At 39.4% G+C, this 17,224-nt stretch overlaps 2 protein-coding genes across 2 annotated transcripts; both read right to left on the reverse strand.

Annotated features, from left to right (window-relative positions):
* Positions 1-6,655: 6,655 nt before the first annotated feature.
* On the reverse strand, positions 6,656-7,950 carry LOC113325088 (serpin-ZXB-like). Its single transcript, XM_026573322.1, has 3 exons — positions 7,594-7,950; positions 7,101-7,481; positions 6,656-7,045 (listed from the first exon to the last, which is right to left on the reverse strand). Exons 1-3 carry the CDS (start codon positions 7,948-7,950, stop codon positions 6,656-6,658), a joined length of 1,128 nt encoding a protein of 375 aa, XP_026429107.1.
* A 3,162-nt stretch (positions 7,951-11,112) lies between these two features.
* On the reverse strand, positions 11,113-12,618 carry LOC113325089 (serpin-Z2B-like). Its single transcript, XM_026573323.1, has 2 exons — positions 12,181-12,618; positions 11,113-11,991 (listed from the first exon to the last, which is right to left on the reverse strand). The coding sequence occupies exons 1-2, from the start codon at positions 12,616-12,618 to the stop codon at positions 11,113-11,115; spliced, it is 1,317 nt and encodes a 438-aa protein (XP_026429108.1).
* Between the last annotated feature and the right edge of the window lie 4,606 nt (positions 12,619-17,224).

The following is a 17,224-nucleotide window of genomic DNA, read 5'->3' on the forward strand; positions in this document are numbered from 1 at the left end:
ATGAATTCAGATGCATTTCGTCAACCCTATACAGTTTTTATGACGGACCAATTCACCTCAATGTGAACAAATATACCAGACTCTAAACATGGATCCAATCTTTATACAGAAAAATCAAGGCGAAGAGAAAACGAGGTAACTAATTCATGAATCTTTGATAAGATTCTGTAGTGGGAAGTCTTAGTGTTGAGATTATTAGTCCCATATTGTCTGGGCATCTAAGATCCTGCGGTTCATAATCCCTTAGGGCCTCTCCACTCATTGCTAATTGGTTTTGAGTTGGATGCTCGTATTCTAACATGGTATCAGAGCAGGCTATTTGTGTCGAGTCAGTTGACCGCACCTTTACTCCGCGTCACCCGATTTATTGTTTGTTCACGTGTTAGACCCTACGAGACTACACGTGAGAAAATAAAACCCAAAGCATGTAACAACGTTATAAGAATTAGAGTCTTTAGTCCGCGTCACCCGATTTATTGTTTGTTCACGTGTTAGACCCTACGAGACTACACGTGAGAAAATAAAACCCAAAGCATGTAACAACGTTATAAGAATTAGCGGGACTCTAGGTAGTCTGCACGAGCAACTTCTTTGAGTGAAGGTTTAAGTGCGGAGCTAATCCAAACACCGACGGCAAAATACGGCTTAGTACCGGTTGCGAAGCTAGTAACCCAAGAGCAAAGTCTATGGATAATGGAGAGAACACAAGATTGTTGTTCTTCGCTCAGTAACAAGACGTCTTTGACAAGTTTCATGCATGGGTTAACGCTGTCTTTAACTTTTGATCTAAAAGCTTTTCTGAAGTATCGACTAAAAGAAAAATTGCTTGCACTAAGTTTCTGATCCATGCCAGCAAAGATGAAACAAATTCTGACACCGGTACTAAGAAAACCTTGAGCAAGCCTCTGTTTACATAAGACGTGCTTTTTCAGGTATCATATAGCTTACAAACACCAGAATTCCTCTCTAATTAAGTGATTCTAGAGGGAGTTTTCTAATCTTAGAAGGATAACATAGGAGTCCTATTTAGCTCTGATCCTCTGGGCCTAGAAACCCTTCGGTTCCCTGTTCCCCTCAAATCACCTTGCCAAGTGTTTGTAATTTTAACTAGCGCAATACGTCAATCACCATTACCCCTTTACTAAAATAACATAGTGACATTTCAATCCTACCCTTAAATAGTGAGACCATCCTTAACAACTTCACTGGTTAAATAAATGAATGTGCCATGTTTAAAGGAGTGTGCACAAAAACATACTCTTTAGACACCCAGCGAATTCACTGTTAGAACAATCTAATAGTAGTAGAGAAGGGAAACACAAAAAGGAAAGGAGAAAACACTGAGAATTCACTTCTTTTAAAATTCAAGAGCACTCAAAAGAAAGAAACCCTTTCAGTTTCTCTTATCAAACCTCAGATTAACACTCAACAAGTACCACTAATTTGTGAAATTTGTTTCGCTAAAAAGAAAACCAAAGAGTTGAATAGACCAAAAAGTCACCAAGGATTGTGATAAGAACTTAATAGTTCTTACCCACGGCTAGCAGAGTAGACTTTAAAAGAACACAGAAACTTAGAACAAACTTATAATTCTCATAAGTAATCAAACTAATAACACTAGACCTTCTTATATAGGCCACTGAACTATAAAATTAAGGAAAGGTAACCTAGAAAGGAAACTACTTCTATAACTAGGAATCTAAAGTAAAATTCTTAAAACATAACAATTTCCAAAAATAAACTAATGCCTAAAACAAGAGAATTTAGGGATTTCTAACCTTAACCCTAATTTTAATTAAGAATTCTAAGTAATTGGGGATTTCTTATCATTCCCTCCCTCTTAAGATTTTCCTTAACCTCAAGGATCAGTTCAACCATGGAGATTACTGGATCAACCTCATCTTCTTCTTCTGGTAGATTATCCCAACAGCTGTGTTAGGGAACAAAGCCTTCTTCAGAAACGATACATGAAATACCGAATGTATCTTTGACTCCTTAGGCAAGTCCAATCGATAAGCCACAGATCCTATACGCTCCAAAATCTTATAAGGTCAAAAATATCGTGGAGATAATTTTTGGTTATTCCTTTGCACATTAGAATTTTGTCGATATGGCTGCAACTTCAGATACATATAATCCCCAACTTGATATACAACGTCCCGACGTCCTTCATATGCCCTTAGCTTCATTTTATTCTGCACCACTTGAAGTTGATCCTTAAGTATTGATAAAACTTCATTCCTCTTGGTTATTGCCTCATCCAAAGTTGTGGTTTTCGCTTCTCCTGGTAAATAAGTTGCTAATAACGGAGGAGGAATGCCATACAAAGCCTCAAACGGTGTAGTATTAGTTGAAGTATGATAGGATGTATTATACCAATACTCTTCCCATGGTAACCAAGATGACCATCCTTTTGGTTTATTTCCAGCGAAACACCGTAAGTAACCTTCCAAACATCTGTTAACCACTTCAGTTTGACCGTCGGTTTGCGGATGATAGGAGGAACTCATTCTTAACTGAGTTCCATGTAGGCAAAACAACTCTTGCCAAAAATTACTTGTAAATACAACATCCCTATCAGAAATTATAGATTGATGAAATCCATGAAGTTTGATGACTGTTTCTAAAAACTTCTGGGCTACCGATGTGGCTGTATATGGATGTTTTAATGCAAGAAAATGGGCATATTTAGTTAGTCGATCCACCACTACAAGAATCACAGTTTTTCCTTTAGACTTTGGAAACCCTTCAACAAAATCCATGGATATATCTGTTCATATTGTAGTTGGAATCGGCAATGGTTGAAGATATCCTGCTGGAGAAAGAGTACTATATTTATTCCTTTGGCAAACATCACAGCAAGCAATGTAGTCTCTCATCTATTTATGCATTCTAGACCAGTAGAACAACTTAGATAAACGTTTTACTGTCTTCAAATATCCGGCATGACCAGCAATTGGAGAGTCATGAAACTCAGCTAGTAGTAGTGCCTTCCACCTTGAAGTAGGAATTATTACTAGTTGATGTTGTTTATAGTAAACTAAACCATCTCGTACGGTAAAGTTATTCTTGCCGAAAGAAGGCTGACTCACTTTAAAGATGAAATCTGTGATCCACAGATCTGTTTTTAGTTCAGCCAATAGGTCTTCCATCCAAGCACAACTAACATAAGTTACAGAACAAATTTCACCGTTTTCAAATTTTCGAGAAATTGCATCAGCAACCTTGTTAGACGATCCCTTCTTGTACTCAATCGCGTAGTCATAGCCTAATAATTTTGTTAGCCATTTTTGTTGTGCCGGTGTTACAGCTCTAGCATCCGAAAAATACTTCAAACTTTGTTGGTCTGCCAGAATAAGAAATCTTCTCCCAATTAAATAAGGTCGCCATTTAGTAACCGCATGAACTACTGCTAACAACTCTTTCTCATAAGTTGACAAACCCATGTGACGAGGTCCAAGTGGCTTACTTGTGAAAGCAATTGGTATACCTTCTTGCATCAAAACCGCACCTATTCCTACTCTATAAGCATCACTTTCAATAATGAAGGTCTTTGTAAAGTCAGGTAATGCTAGCACGGGTGTGGATGTCATTACACTTTTCAATTTAACAAATGCGTTTGTTTCTTCATTTGTCCATAAAAAACCGTCTTTTTTAGCAATTTTGTAAGTGGTGCTGCAATATTAGCATAACCTTGTACAAATTTCCTATAATATCCTGTCAAACCTAGGAATCCTCGTAATGCCTTGACAGTTCTTGGTAACGGCCAGTCCAACATATCCCGTATCTTGCTAGGATCAGCTTCCACTCCTCCTCTTGAGATGATATGACCCAAATACTCAACCCTCTCAGTACAAAAAGAACATTTACTTAATTTGACCTTAAGTTGATGGCTTTCTAATGTCAGGAATACTTCACGAAGGTGCAATAAATGTGCTTCCCAGGTTGGACTATAGATTAGAATATCATCAAGGAAAACCAAGACAGATTTTCTTAATTGATTTATGAACACATCATTCATAAGATGTTGAAATGTATATGGAGCATTAGTTAATCCAAACGGCATCACTAGGAATTCATAGTGTCCGTCATGGGTTCGAAAAGATGTTTTGTAGATATCTTGTTCATACATCCTAATTTGATGATAACCCGATCTTAAATCTAGCTTCGAAAATAATAAATCTCCATGTAATTCATCTAATAACTCATCAATGACTGGAATATGAAACTTATCCTTGACATTATAACTCATCAATGACTGGAATAGGAAACTTATCCTTGATATTAGCCTGGTTTAAAGCTCTATAATCAACACACATACGCCAAGTGTCATCTTTTTTCTTAACTAACAAAACAGGAGAAGAGAAAGGACTCGTGCTTGGCCTAACTAATCCTGAGTCTACCAACTCTTTAACAATATTTTTGATCTCACCTTTCTGGTAATGTGCGTACCTGTAAGGTCGTACATTGATTGGAGCACTCCCAGGTTGTAACGTTATGCGGTGATCATGGCTCCTCACAGGTGGCAGCATTGTGGGTACCGAGAACACCTCACCAAACTCTTCAATTAATTCTTGTATCTCCCCTGGTGTTTCTTGACTAATTTGTGCTTCTGAACATTGGTTGATTTTGCAAAAGATCCCAGTTGATCCCTTATTTAAGAGTTTCTGGATGCTATTGATATTGGCTAACTTTACTTTATTTTTCTTATCTCCTTCTAGTCGAATACGTTCACCATCCCTCTTAAAATCCATGGTTAAATGTTTGAAATCCCAAGTTATGGGACCCAACGTTTCTAACCATTGGACTCCCAGAACCACATCATATTCCCCAAGTGGCAATACATAAAAAGTTCCTTTGAACCCATATTATTTAACTTATAATCCAGATCCAAGCATCTTCCTTCACAAGTCATTCTAGCACCATGAGCTACCAACACCTCAAAAGTCTCATCTTTAATTATCTTAATTCCCATTCTTTTAGGTATCGCAGAATCAACAAAATTATGGGTACTTCCAGAATCGATAAGTATGGTAACTTTAGCCTTCTTAATTTCTCCTTGTACCCGCATGGTTTGTGGAGCTAATGATCCATCCAGTGCATGTATAAAAATCTCGACGGTTTCTTTTTCAGATTCTTCTTCTATAGAAACTTCATCTGTACCTTCATCTTCATCCTGATTGTCATATCTATCAATTAAGAACAATGTCTGAGTTTTACAGCGATGACCTCGGTGCCACTTTTCATCACAGTTATAACATAGTTGTTGCTTTCTTATTTCTTCAACTTCAGCCTGAGTTAATCTTCTAACAACTGGAGTTTCTGTCATGGGTTTTGAAGATGATAAAGGTGCTCTAGAATTAAAAGGTCTACTAGTATTAACAACACTAGGTGTCTTTGGTGCTATTCTATATGATTGTTTTCGCAATGTTACCTTCTCATCTTGTAATCTTCCAATTGCCATTGTATCATGTAAATTAATAGGAGTGTGGGATTGAATTTCTAGTCTTACCTCGTCTTTTAATCCACTTAGAAAACAGCTCACTAAAAATTCTTCAGGTAAATTATCCACCAAATTTGATAATCGTTCAAATTCTTCACAATATTCTACATATGAACCTGACTGCTTAATTTTAGCGAGTTTTGCTCCTGCATCTTCATATGAAGTAATACCGAAACGGCTAATAATGGCTTTCTCAAATTCTCCCCAAGTAACTACAGGTTTAGTTCTCTTCAACCACCTATACCATTGTGAAGCTTTACCATCTAAATTACATGTTGCCAACTTGATTTTCTGATTCGCAGGTGTTTCATAATACTCAAAATATTGTGCAGCCTTAAAGAGCCAACCTTCTACATCAGATCCATAAAACTTAGAAAAATATAATCGCTCACCTCCTCTTTTTGATTGGTTTTGTCCCTCATTATTCCCAACTGCTTTGCTTTCCACAAGCTGGCCAATCCTCTCAATTAACAAAGCTTGATTTGATGTCATCTCAGCCATCTTCTTCGTTAGCTCACCTAATTGCTTCTCCATAATTACTTGTTTTTGTTTTCGAGTTTTCGTCATAAACAGGATACGCCTGCTCTGATACCAATTGATAAGAACTTAATAGTTCTTACCCACGGCCAGCAGAGTAGACTTTAAAAGAACACAGAAACTTAGAACAAACTTATAATTCTCATAGATAATCAAACTAATAACACTAGACCTTCTTATATAGGCCACTGAACTATAAAATTAAGGAAAGGTAACCTAGAAAGGAAACTACTTCTATAATTAGGAATCTAAAATAAAATTCTTAAAACAGAACAATTTCCAAAAATAAACTAATGCCTAAAACAAGAGAATTTAGGGATTTCTAACCTTAACCCTAATTTTAATTAAGAATTCTAAGTAATTGGGGATTTCTTATCAGATTGAACTGGAGCTGGAGACCTTGAGTGTGTTAGACCGACGTGATAACCAACTAAAACACCAAACCAATTGTTGCCTGAGATTTGTCATTATTCAAATGTTTTTTTGCTAAACATATGCAACAAACTTATGTGGGAATGTTGTATGAGAGTATTATCAAGGGTCAAAGGTATCTTTGGTATTAGCACTGCTGTTGGATGATCAAGCCGGAGTGATCTAAACTATTTAGGGACACTACTAGTCTGATAAAGGATTAAGGACATGCCCCATGAACAACACTGCACCACTTTCCTTCTCTCTGATTATAAACATGAATGGATGATCCGCTACGAAATCAACAGGAAGAGGGGGAGGAGGAGTAGGAGAACGTATGGCACTCTCCACATTCCAAATAACAGATGTGGAAGCAGCAGCTTCGGTTCCAACTTCATCAATTTCAACAAAACACTTGTGATAAACCTCATCAACGTGAAGCTTATCCTTACGGTCAAGGTTCACCATCTCAGTCAGCTCTGCCTTATATTTATCAAAAGGCAAAACTAGTCCTAACTTCTGTAGAACACTTTTTGCTTCAAAATCAAAACGAATTTTGAACTTGGGAAATCTTGAATTCTTTTGTTGGAACCACTGGATGATGAATTGAGAGATATTGATGTAGCAAAGCAGCAGGATCAGAGCTCACCTTTTCAATAAGTTTACCGAGCCCATCATGTTGCTCCGGTAAAACTATGTACATAGAAAAATATGAAAGGCTTTTCCAATTTCGGTAATAAGGGAGTCTCAGTACTTTGAAACTATCATAACAATTAACATATTGCTTTCTCCACGACGATGACATGAATGGAACATCTACGGATTTTTTTCTGTTGAGGAGATAGAACTTTGACATCTTGGTTAGTGATGGCTCAAACTGATATTGTTTCCATGATCCTTTGAAATAGAGCGCATTCGCCAATATTAACAAGGTAAGGTGATTGACTGCATGGGCAGGTAGGAGATTTCTAATTAATCCGTCGGTTTCCTTTTCAGCGCATTTGTTCACCTTCTTCAATACTTCTTCGCTCTAATTAACCAAGTCATGCACATTAAATCATTGAACTGCGAAAATAGGACATGAAACATAAAAGAAAGAACAGAGTCTGTTCAACAGACACCGAGAAAAATAATTTACACACCTTATTTGCGAAATCCACATTCTCAGCTTCCGCTTTGTAAACTGCATGGGCAACTTCTTGGAATGAAGGTTTAAGGGCTGAGAAGGAGCTGACCCAAACTCCACCGACGAAAGAAAGTTTAGGACCTGCAGGTTCAGGTCCGGTTCGTATTTCGCCCAACATCTCCTTGAGTTCAGAATCACTAGAATTTAGAGTGTCGATGCTTTTAGATCCGGTTTGTGTTTCTCCCAACATGTCGATGAGTTGAGAATGACTAGAATTTAGAGTGTCGAGGCTTTCACAATTGAGGAACTCTATTAATTGTTTTAAGGTATCACCACTTGCTCCAGAAGCTAATAACCCAAGAGCAATATCCATTGAGAACGGAGAGAATACAAGATTTTCATTCTTCGATTCGCTCAACCACAAGTCTTTAATGAGTTTCATGCATGGATTTTTATTTTTGGATTCGCTTAACGACGTCTGTTCGAGTTTCATGAATGGATTGACGCTCATCTTTTTCGTTAGCTCACTTTGTTTTGCAACTTTTGAAGAAGTTCAGAAACTTATGGAGGTTCTAGAGAGTTTTAAGGCTAAAACAGGCCTGAAAGTTAACCTCGCCAAGAGTTCTATGATGGGTATAGGGATTCAGCAAGACCGTATTCAAGAATGTGCAGATTTAGCAAGGTGTGCGATTGGTGAATTTCCATTTTCTTACCTTGGGATCTCTGTTGGGGCTTCTACTAGGCTAAAATCAGTTTGGAATATTGTGATTGAAAGAATGACTCTTAAGCTAGCTCCATGGAAAAGAAGGTATCTATCGAAAGCCGGGAGGGTTCAGCTCATCAATAGCTCGTTAGCGGCCATCCCTTTGTATTATCTTTCTTTGTTTCAAATTCCTATTTCGATTGCGAAGAAATTAGAAAGACTGATGCGGAACTTTCTCTGGGGAGATACTATTGCTAAGGAAAAGTTACATTGGAGGTCGTGGAAAAAAAATTGTATTCCTAAGAGTGATGGCGGACTGGGTATCAGAAACTTGAAGACGACTAATAACGCTTTATTAACCAAATGGTTGTGGAGATATGGACAGGAGAAGACTAGTTTGTGGAGGAAAATTATTTTTGAGAAATTTGGAGGTGTCGAAAAGGCTTGGTTACCTAAAGATTCTAAGAGAACCTATGGATGGGGGTTATGGCGGGGTATTCTTAATCTATTAGCTTTTCTTAAAAAGGGGTCGAAAATTTCAGTTGGAAGAGGAAATAAAACCAATTTTTGGGACGATGTTTGGTGTCATGAAAAAACTCTTAAAGAGTTATATCCAAGATTATGGAAAGTCAGTGGAAGGAAGGAGGCTACAGTTGAGGACATGAACATGGATAATGGTAATGGGTCGTGTTGGAACATTGATCCATGTAGAAGGCTTAATGACCTGGAGATTCAAGAGGTAATGGAGTTTTCGAGATTTTTAGATAATCAAGGAGAGCTTACTGCAGACGACGATAAACGGGAGTGGAGATCTAATCCAAAAGGTACATTTTCTGTTAGTTCTTGCTATGCTTGGCTTATGCATAATCAGGAACAATTCACACGTTTAAATTTTCCTTCTAAATACATTTGGAATAAGACAATTCCTCCTAAATTTAGTTTCTTGGTGTGGGCTGACGCAAATGGAGTTGTTCCTACTCTCTCCATGTTTTCTAGAAGGGGTATGACAGTAGTAAACATTTGTGCATTTTGTAATACCAGTGAGGAGTCTGTAGAGCATTTGTTCCTTCACTGTTCTTTTATTAGGCAGATATGGGATCATTTTTTACAGCAACTGGGGTTTGTTTGGGCTCACCCCACGACAATTATCGAATTCCTTTGGAAGTGGAAGTTGAAGATCTCTACCAAGCCTCTCATTTTCTTGAGATTTTGTCTTCCCTTTGCGATTTGGTGGTCAGTTTGGTTCGAAAGAAACGACATTATAATAGAGCAGAAACAAAGACGAAAAACTTTAAATTCTCTTATTTTGGATATCAAGTTGTTGTTACTTAGTTGGGTTGTCAATGTTGATTCTTTTAAGAACATGAAGTTTGATGATTTTGTTTTCGATTGGGTGAGTTTGTTTAAGGAGTAGTTCGTTGTTAACTCCCTATTCGCCTCTCTTTGTATTTTTTTGGAGGGTGCTATCTTGGCGCTCTTTCTTATTTATTTTGATCTTGCCTATTTCAAAAAAAAAAAAAAAAAACTTTTGAGTAGCGGTACCTCGATGTTCTAAAAGAGTTGGCTCTAGCAGCATATTTGAAGCATCGACCAAAGCAAGAAAAATAATGGTTTACTTTTGATTCCTGATGATCCATGCCTCCTAAGATCGAACAAAATTTGTGTACTAAGAAAACCCTAAATTGACTTTGCCGATCAAAATAATAATAATAAAAAAGACCTAAACGAAGCCGTAAACAATGAATTTACATATTGGATTACAGAGCCTTAAGCCTCTATTTGTGTACATATTACACACGTCTACATACCTTATACAACTCGGATAGGCTAAACTAGGAAATAGGGATATTACTAGGAAACATGCATGAACACAAGTAATTCCACCGAAAAAGAACTAAACTGAGAAACCTTCCACAAACTAGGAAAGGAAATTGAAACCCAAGTATTTTTATGCCTATGAATAAAGACTTAACAACGCTAAAGTATGTTATGAAGAACACAACTTCAAATATCTCCATTAGCGGAATTCACAATACAGGATTGGATTACAAGCAGGGAATGGAAGTGACCGCACGTATTTGCAGATTTGAATATTGGTACGTTAGAAAACACTACTAAAACTTCATATATCTTGCTTCTGTATCATTATCTTACTATAGTGATGAATTTAGGATCTGTATACCTTACAATCGAGCCATGGGATGTCATAGCAGGATAAGTTTAGATATATTGTGTTTGTGTGGGTGCTTATTCCATATCAAGATAAGGATAGTATATCCTACCTAAATTTTAGGAGGCTAAAAAGGTGGAGTTTTGGAATTCCATGTAAAACCTGGAATACCTTAATCCTTTACTGGGTTAAAGGATTACTTTTATAACTAATATTTTTATTTAAATATTTTGTATGCTCAAAACTAGATAATTATATGGTTTAGTTTTTTATTTTATTTTCAATTAATTAATTCAGCTTGTATACGAGTCTTTTCACAAACAATATACTACACTAACCCACAATGGAAAACAAACACCATTTAAAATAACCATTGCCATGATAGTCATGGATAAACCAAAGAATTTCCTAACATGGATAATGTATTTTGTATCCAAGCTACCAAACAGACCCATAAGAAAAAATCTGTAAGAGAAAAGAAATAGTGACATTGTAAAGAAAAACATGCATGAATACTACTACACAAGTAATTGCCTCAAATTTCAATTAAAATCATTCATAAAATCTCAAGACCTCATAATAAATTAATTCTCTTAAAGTTCAGGGAATTTAGATGCAGAAGTTCTAAACTACTTAGTAACACTAGGAAGCTATATAGAAAACTAGTTCAATGAAGGATTTAGGACATGTCCCATGAACAACACTGCACCACTCTGCTCCTCTCTGATTATGAACATGAATGGATGGTCCGCTACGAAATCGACAGGAGGAGGGGGAGGAGGAAGAGGACCGCAGCAAGCATATGCCTGCCCAATAATAGCTGTAGAAGCAGCAGCTTCTGTTCCAACTTCATCAATTTCAACAAAACACTTGTGATAAACCTTCGAAACGTGAAGCTTGTTGCCAATATTCTCAGTCAGCTCTTCTTTATTACTATCAACATGAAGGGTACTTCCAGTATAAGCATCCAGCATCTCAGTCAGCTCTGCCTTATATTCATCAAAAGGCAAAACTAGTCCTTTTTCCTGTAGTACACTTTTTGCTTCAAAATCAAAACAAATTTTGAACTTGGGAACCTTGAATTCTCTTGTTGGAACCGATTTATAGATAACTGGGAGGTACTGATCCAGAAAAGCAGCAGGATCAGAGCTCACCTCTTCAATAAGTTCACGGAGCCCATCGTGTTGCATGGGTAAAACTACGTACATAGAAAAATGTTGACGGATTTCCATATTCCTTCGAAAATAAGGTAGTCTTAGTACTTTGAAGCTCTTATAACAACTTATATATTGGTATCTCCATGACTCTGATGACATAAATGGAACTTCTATTGATTCTTTTCCCCCAAGGAGATAGAACTTTGACATCTCAGTTAGTGATGGTTTAAATTGATACTGCCACCATGATCCTTTAAAATAGAGTGCATTCGCCAATATAAACTTGGCTTTTTCATTGACTGCGTCAGCAGGCAGGAGATCTTGAATTAATCCATTGGTTTTCTTTGCAGCCCATGCATTCACCTTCTTCAGCACTTCTTCGCTCTAACCAAGTTCCATACATCAAAGAATATTTAGAATTAAGAAACGAAGAACATAAAGCAAACAGGAAACTAACACAAAAAAAGAACAGCCATATAAGGATTATCTGCATATGATAAATCGTTAGAACAGCGAAACAATAATGAATGTGGAACACAAAAAAAGAAGAAGAATATAAGGAATATCGCATACCTTATTTACGAAATCCACAGTCTCGGCTTCCGCTTTGTAAACTGCATGAGCAACTTGTTGGAACGAAGGTTTAAGTGAGGAGCTGACCCAAACACCACCAACGAAAGACAGTTTAGGTTCGGTTTGTGTTTTACCCAACATGTCGATGAGTTGAGAATGAACGGAATTCAGATTGCTGAGACTCTCAGAATTCAGAAACCCTAATATCTGATTTAAGGTTTCACCAGTTGCTCCAGAAGCTAGTAAACCAAGAGCAATGTCCATCGAGAATGGAGAGAATACAAGATTGCCATTCTTCGATTCTCCCAACCACACGTCTTTGGCTAGTGTCATGCATGAATTGGTAATTTTTGTTTGCTCACTTTTCATCATAAATCTACTTCCCGACGATCCAAAAGTCTTGAATGAAGGAGGGTTTACTTTCAGTTTATGATCCATGTCTATGATGATCAAAACCAATAATTCTGAAACCTTGAGCAAGAAAATAAACTACGCAAACGAAGATTGTAAACCTAAACCTATATATTCTGTATTTCGTATTCAAAGACTTTAATCATCTGTTTATAAGAAAAGTAAAAAACGCACATTTATATACCTCGGGTATTGCCTAAAATACACCTGATTGAGAAAACTTCCATAAACAGTGGAATAGCGCATTAAGTCACGCCAAAGCGGCCAAACCCAAAGTACCCTACCTCGAACAGTTTACTGTTCAGCTTAGGGGTGTACATCGGGTCGGGCAGGCCAGTCCAAGCCCGATTGTAGCATAGGCCGGGCCAGACGGGCTCGTAGTCCTTACTACCCATTAAGTTTAACAAGCCATGCCGGACCGGGTAGTAGCAAAAATTTAGTGTCCATGGCCCGTCCATACCCGTGAAACAATACAGGCCAGACCAGGCCGGGCAGGGCAGACCTCGGGCCCAAGAGATAGTTTAAAAATTAAAAAAGAATATAGTTTAGTTTTCTTTTTAGCTTGATGAATGATGATACATCTCTAACTCATTCAAATGATAGTTCAAGCAATTCATATTCATTACTGTAAAATGTAAGTCAGATTTTTCTTCAACCTCAATAATTTGTCCAAACTTGAAATTTAATTCCTAGTAAAATCCATCACACCGGTAGAAAACTTTATTTCATGTCATCGGACAGTCGAGTCAGGTAAATAAACAGGCTACCAGGCAGGCAAACAGGTCGGGCTCCAATTTTTGAACAAATACCTGGGTCCGCCCACTTATAATTATCGGGCAGGCCGGGTAAGCCCATGACAGGCTGCCGGGCGCCCATGGGCTCCTTCGAACCCGGACGGTACACAACAAGCTGCAGGCTACCGGGTATTTTGTACACCCCTAGTTCAGCTCTTCTTCGTCGAAATCTTCCCTATGCAATAGCTTCATTCACTACTGCTGCATTCATATGCTTGAGCCTCAAATACTTAAACAGAACCGTGAACTCCTAATAGGTAAAAAAACATAATCCTTTGAGTAGTATTTCGTTTGATAGTGAAGCTGACACATACCACCGACGCACTCTCATATGAGTTTGGATCAAGACAAACTATTTATTTTTGTGAGGCTGACAAGACTAAAAATGACCGTTTTGCAACTCCAGAAACCCATCAACTCAATTATAAACCTAAAGATGTTAAGCTCCAATGCTCTTGTAATTATTATAGTTGTAATGATTACATATAATTAATTACAGTTGGTATATTCTATCCTCAAATTGCTGAAAATGAGCTAAACTATCATTAATCCGTCCAAATACCCACTAATAGACAAGGTTTATCAAAATTTTCATGAGTTTTAGTATGTTCATTTATTTCTGGTAAAGTAAAAAACAAGTCCAGAAAGGGTACATGCTTGACGATCTAAATCTCAATAAAACATGCATGATCACTTTTCTTAGCTGCATCCATTGGACAGTACGTACAGTTGACGTCTTCTGATCACTTGAATGAGGCCTCTGAGGTTGCGTTATCGAACCAGGTCTGCATAAGATTGCAGGAAGGTTTCACAATCTGATGAAATGATTTTAACTGAAATTTCAAGTGATTCTCACTTTATTGAAATTTCAAGTGATTCTCTGACGTCTGAAGCACAAGAAGTGCTAAACTATTTAGAGAGACTAGAAGTATATATAGACTAGTTTGAGAAAGGATTAAGGCAAAACTCTTTGAAGTTCCTTGTGTTCATGCATTTTATGTTTCGGTTTTTGGATAGTCAAGCATGTAGCCTAGTGTTACGGTCATGCAAGTGACGCATAATGATTGCGCGTTACAGAGTTGCAGGCCAAGTCAGTGTGCAGCCAAAATGGCGCAACACTGCGTAGAATGTCAAATGCTAATAATGGCATAACCCTGCAGGGACAGTGAAGCGCAAAGGTGGCGGCTACACTGTTGTTTGAGGGTGAAAACGGTTTCTGCTGATTTCGGTAATTTCGCGTGAGTGGGTGAGAAACGAGTCTAATCCCTAAACAATGTACTGCAAGAGAGTACTTTAGATTCGAGAGATCAATCTGTACAAATCCGGCCTAAACCAAGAAATGGTCGTTCCAGACTTGCTTCAGTCACAAAGTGAAGGAGAAGGGTTAGTTTTAGGGAGGGAAGCGAAGAAAGTGTTGAGACCAGAATAGTTGATTCTGGAAGAGTAGTTGTTTGACTTGTATCAGAAAGTGAAAGCTAACAGATGGAAAGCTAGCAAATATTTTATGAGTGTTGTATGCTCCTGACCCCAACTTGTTATTCGGTGGAAATAGGTAAGACCTATTTATACAAGTCGAAGTGAAACGTACTCTGGTCTCGTAAGAAATGGAAACGGGTGAGTAAATGGGAGGAGGTGGTAACCAGTAACGCCTGGAATTGATGTTCCATAATGAAGGAAAGCGTTTCACCATTACTCCCAGTATTTACTAACCGCCTCATCCTTATGACACTGTCTTGTAACGGGCGAAGTGTACGCCGCACGTTGTAAACCGCCAAACCAATACCCCAATGAGAATCTCCCAGTTTGTGACACGTGTTGATGACTCGAGTGTTTTCGTGGAAAACATGTAGCATGTTCCTGCTGTTTGGCAAGTTGAGCTTGGGAGACTTGTCGGCTCGGTGGTGACCTTCGACGGTCGAGATTTTGCATCTTGAGAGGAAGAGTAGTCGTTGATTATTGCAACCCTTCGTTTGGTAGCTAGTGGCATGAAAGCATGGCCGGCATGGTTAGGCATGGCCAAGCTAGGATTTTGGCATAGTTTAGGCGCGTCCAAAAACTAAGGTTTTGGTATTGTTTAGGCCAAAGGTTGCCATGCGTTAGCTGGTAACCTTGGACGGCTAAGATACGCATCTTAGATAGAAAGGTGTTCGTCGATTGTTGCAACCCTTTGTTTTGGCAGCCAACGTCGTGAAGGAAAGGTTGGCATGGTTTAAGCGCGGCAAGGTGGCTGGCACGGCATGCCATTGGCACATGTGGCATGGTCGGCATGCCTTGGCGCGGTTTAGCCGTGGCCAAAGGATTTGGCGTCTGTAGACAAGTTGGTGCCGTAACCAAAGGATAGGCGTTGTAACCAGGTTGGTTCCGTGACCAAAGGATAGGCGTCGTAGCCAGGTTGGTGTCGTGACCAAGGGATTTCCACAAATCGTTTGGTGGAAAGTTTGTATGGCTAAGATTCGTATCTCAGGAGGAAGGGTAGTCGTTGATTGTTGCAACCCTTCGTTTGGAAGCCAACGGCATGGTTGCATGGCCCACATGGCTTTGGTGTGAAGTGGAGCTGTTGGCAGTGTGTGGCTTGAAAGGGAGTCGCTTGCAGCTTGGAAGGGAGCCGCTGGAAGTGTGCGGTTGTGTCTAAATTAGGGTTTGACATACTGAAACCCTAATAAGTGCCTTTACTAGAATCGCCGTAGAATTCACGTACAGACTCGGATTTTGACGATCAGTCCATCCATTTTGATCAGAAAATAATTTTATATCTTCCTAAGCGGGAATATTTAGGTTTTGAGCTCGTTTAGGTGGTGAAAACAGTCCGGCAGTAAAAATCAGGAAGAATTCAGGAGGGATGGCGGCATGGACAAAGTTAGATTTTAGTGGAACAAGCCAAAGAATTTGGCATCAAGGCCAAAAGGTCGCCACAAGTATTTTCGTTCGGTGGCGGACTTGGACGGCTAAGATCTGCATTTTAGATGGAAAGGTGGTCGTTGATCGTTGCAACCCTTCGTTTTGGCAGCCAGCGGCCTGAAGGCATGGCCAACATGGCTTTGGCACGGTTTAGGCGTGACCAAGCTAGGATTTTGGTATAGTTAGGTGTGGCCAATAACTAGGGTTTTGGCATAGTTTGAACGAGGCCAAAAATAGGGCTTGATGTTGGGCCAAAGGCTACCACGCGTTGGCTGGCGACCTTGAACGGCTAAGATCTGCATCTCAGATGGAAGGGTGGTCGTTGATCGTTGCCACCCTTTGTTTTGGCAGCCAGCGGCATGAAGGCGTGGCCGGCATGGCTTTGGCACGGTTTAGGCGTGACCAAGCTAGGATTTTGGCATAGTTAGGCGCGGCCAAAAACTAGGGTTTGGTATTAGTTTGGGCGCGGCCAAAGTTAGGGCTTGGAGTTGGGCCAAAGGTTACCACGCGTTGACTGGCGACCTTGGACGGCTAAGATCTGCATCTCATATGGAAGGGTGGTCGTTGATCGTTGCAACCCTTCGTTTTGGCAGCCAGCGGCATGTGGTAGGGCCGGCGTGGCTTTGGCATAGAGGGGTGGCTGGCATAGTTTGCCATTGGCACGGTGGCGTGGCTGGCATGGTTTTCCATTGGCACGGTGGCACGGCTGGCATGGTTGGCATGCCTTGGCGCGGAGACGTGGATGTCATGGTTTGCCATTGGCACGATGGTGCGGCTAGCATGGTTAGCATGCCTTGGTGTGGAGACGTGGCTGGCATGGTTTACCATTGGCACGGTGGCGCGGATGGCATGGTTAGAATGCCTTGGCGCGGAGACATGGCTGGCATGGTTGGCCATCGACACGGTGGTGCGACTGACATGGTTGGCATGCCTTGGCGCGG

The sequence above is a fragment of the Papaver somniferum genome, chromosome 11 (genome assembly GCF_003573695.1).
Source record: "Papaver somniferum cultivar HN1 chromosome 11, ASM357369v1, whole genome shotgun sequence".
Lineage (NCBI taxonomy): Eukaryota > Viridiplantae > Streptophyta > Magnoliopsida > Ranunculales > Papaveraceae > Papaver > Papaver somniferum.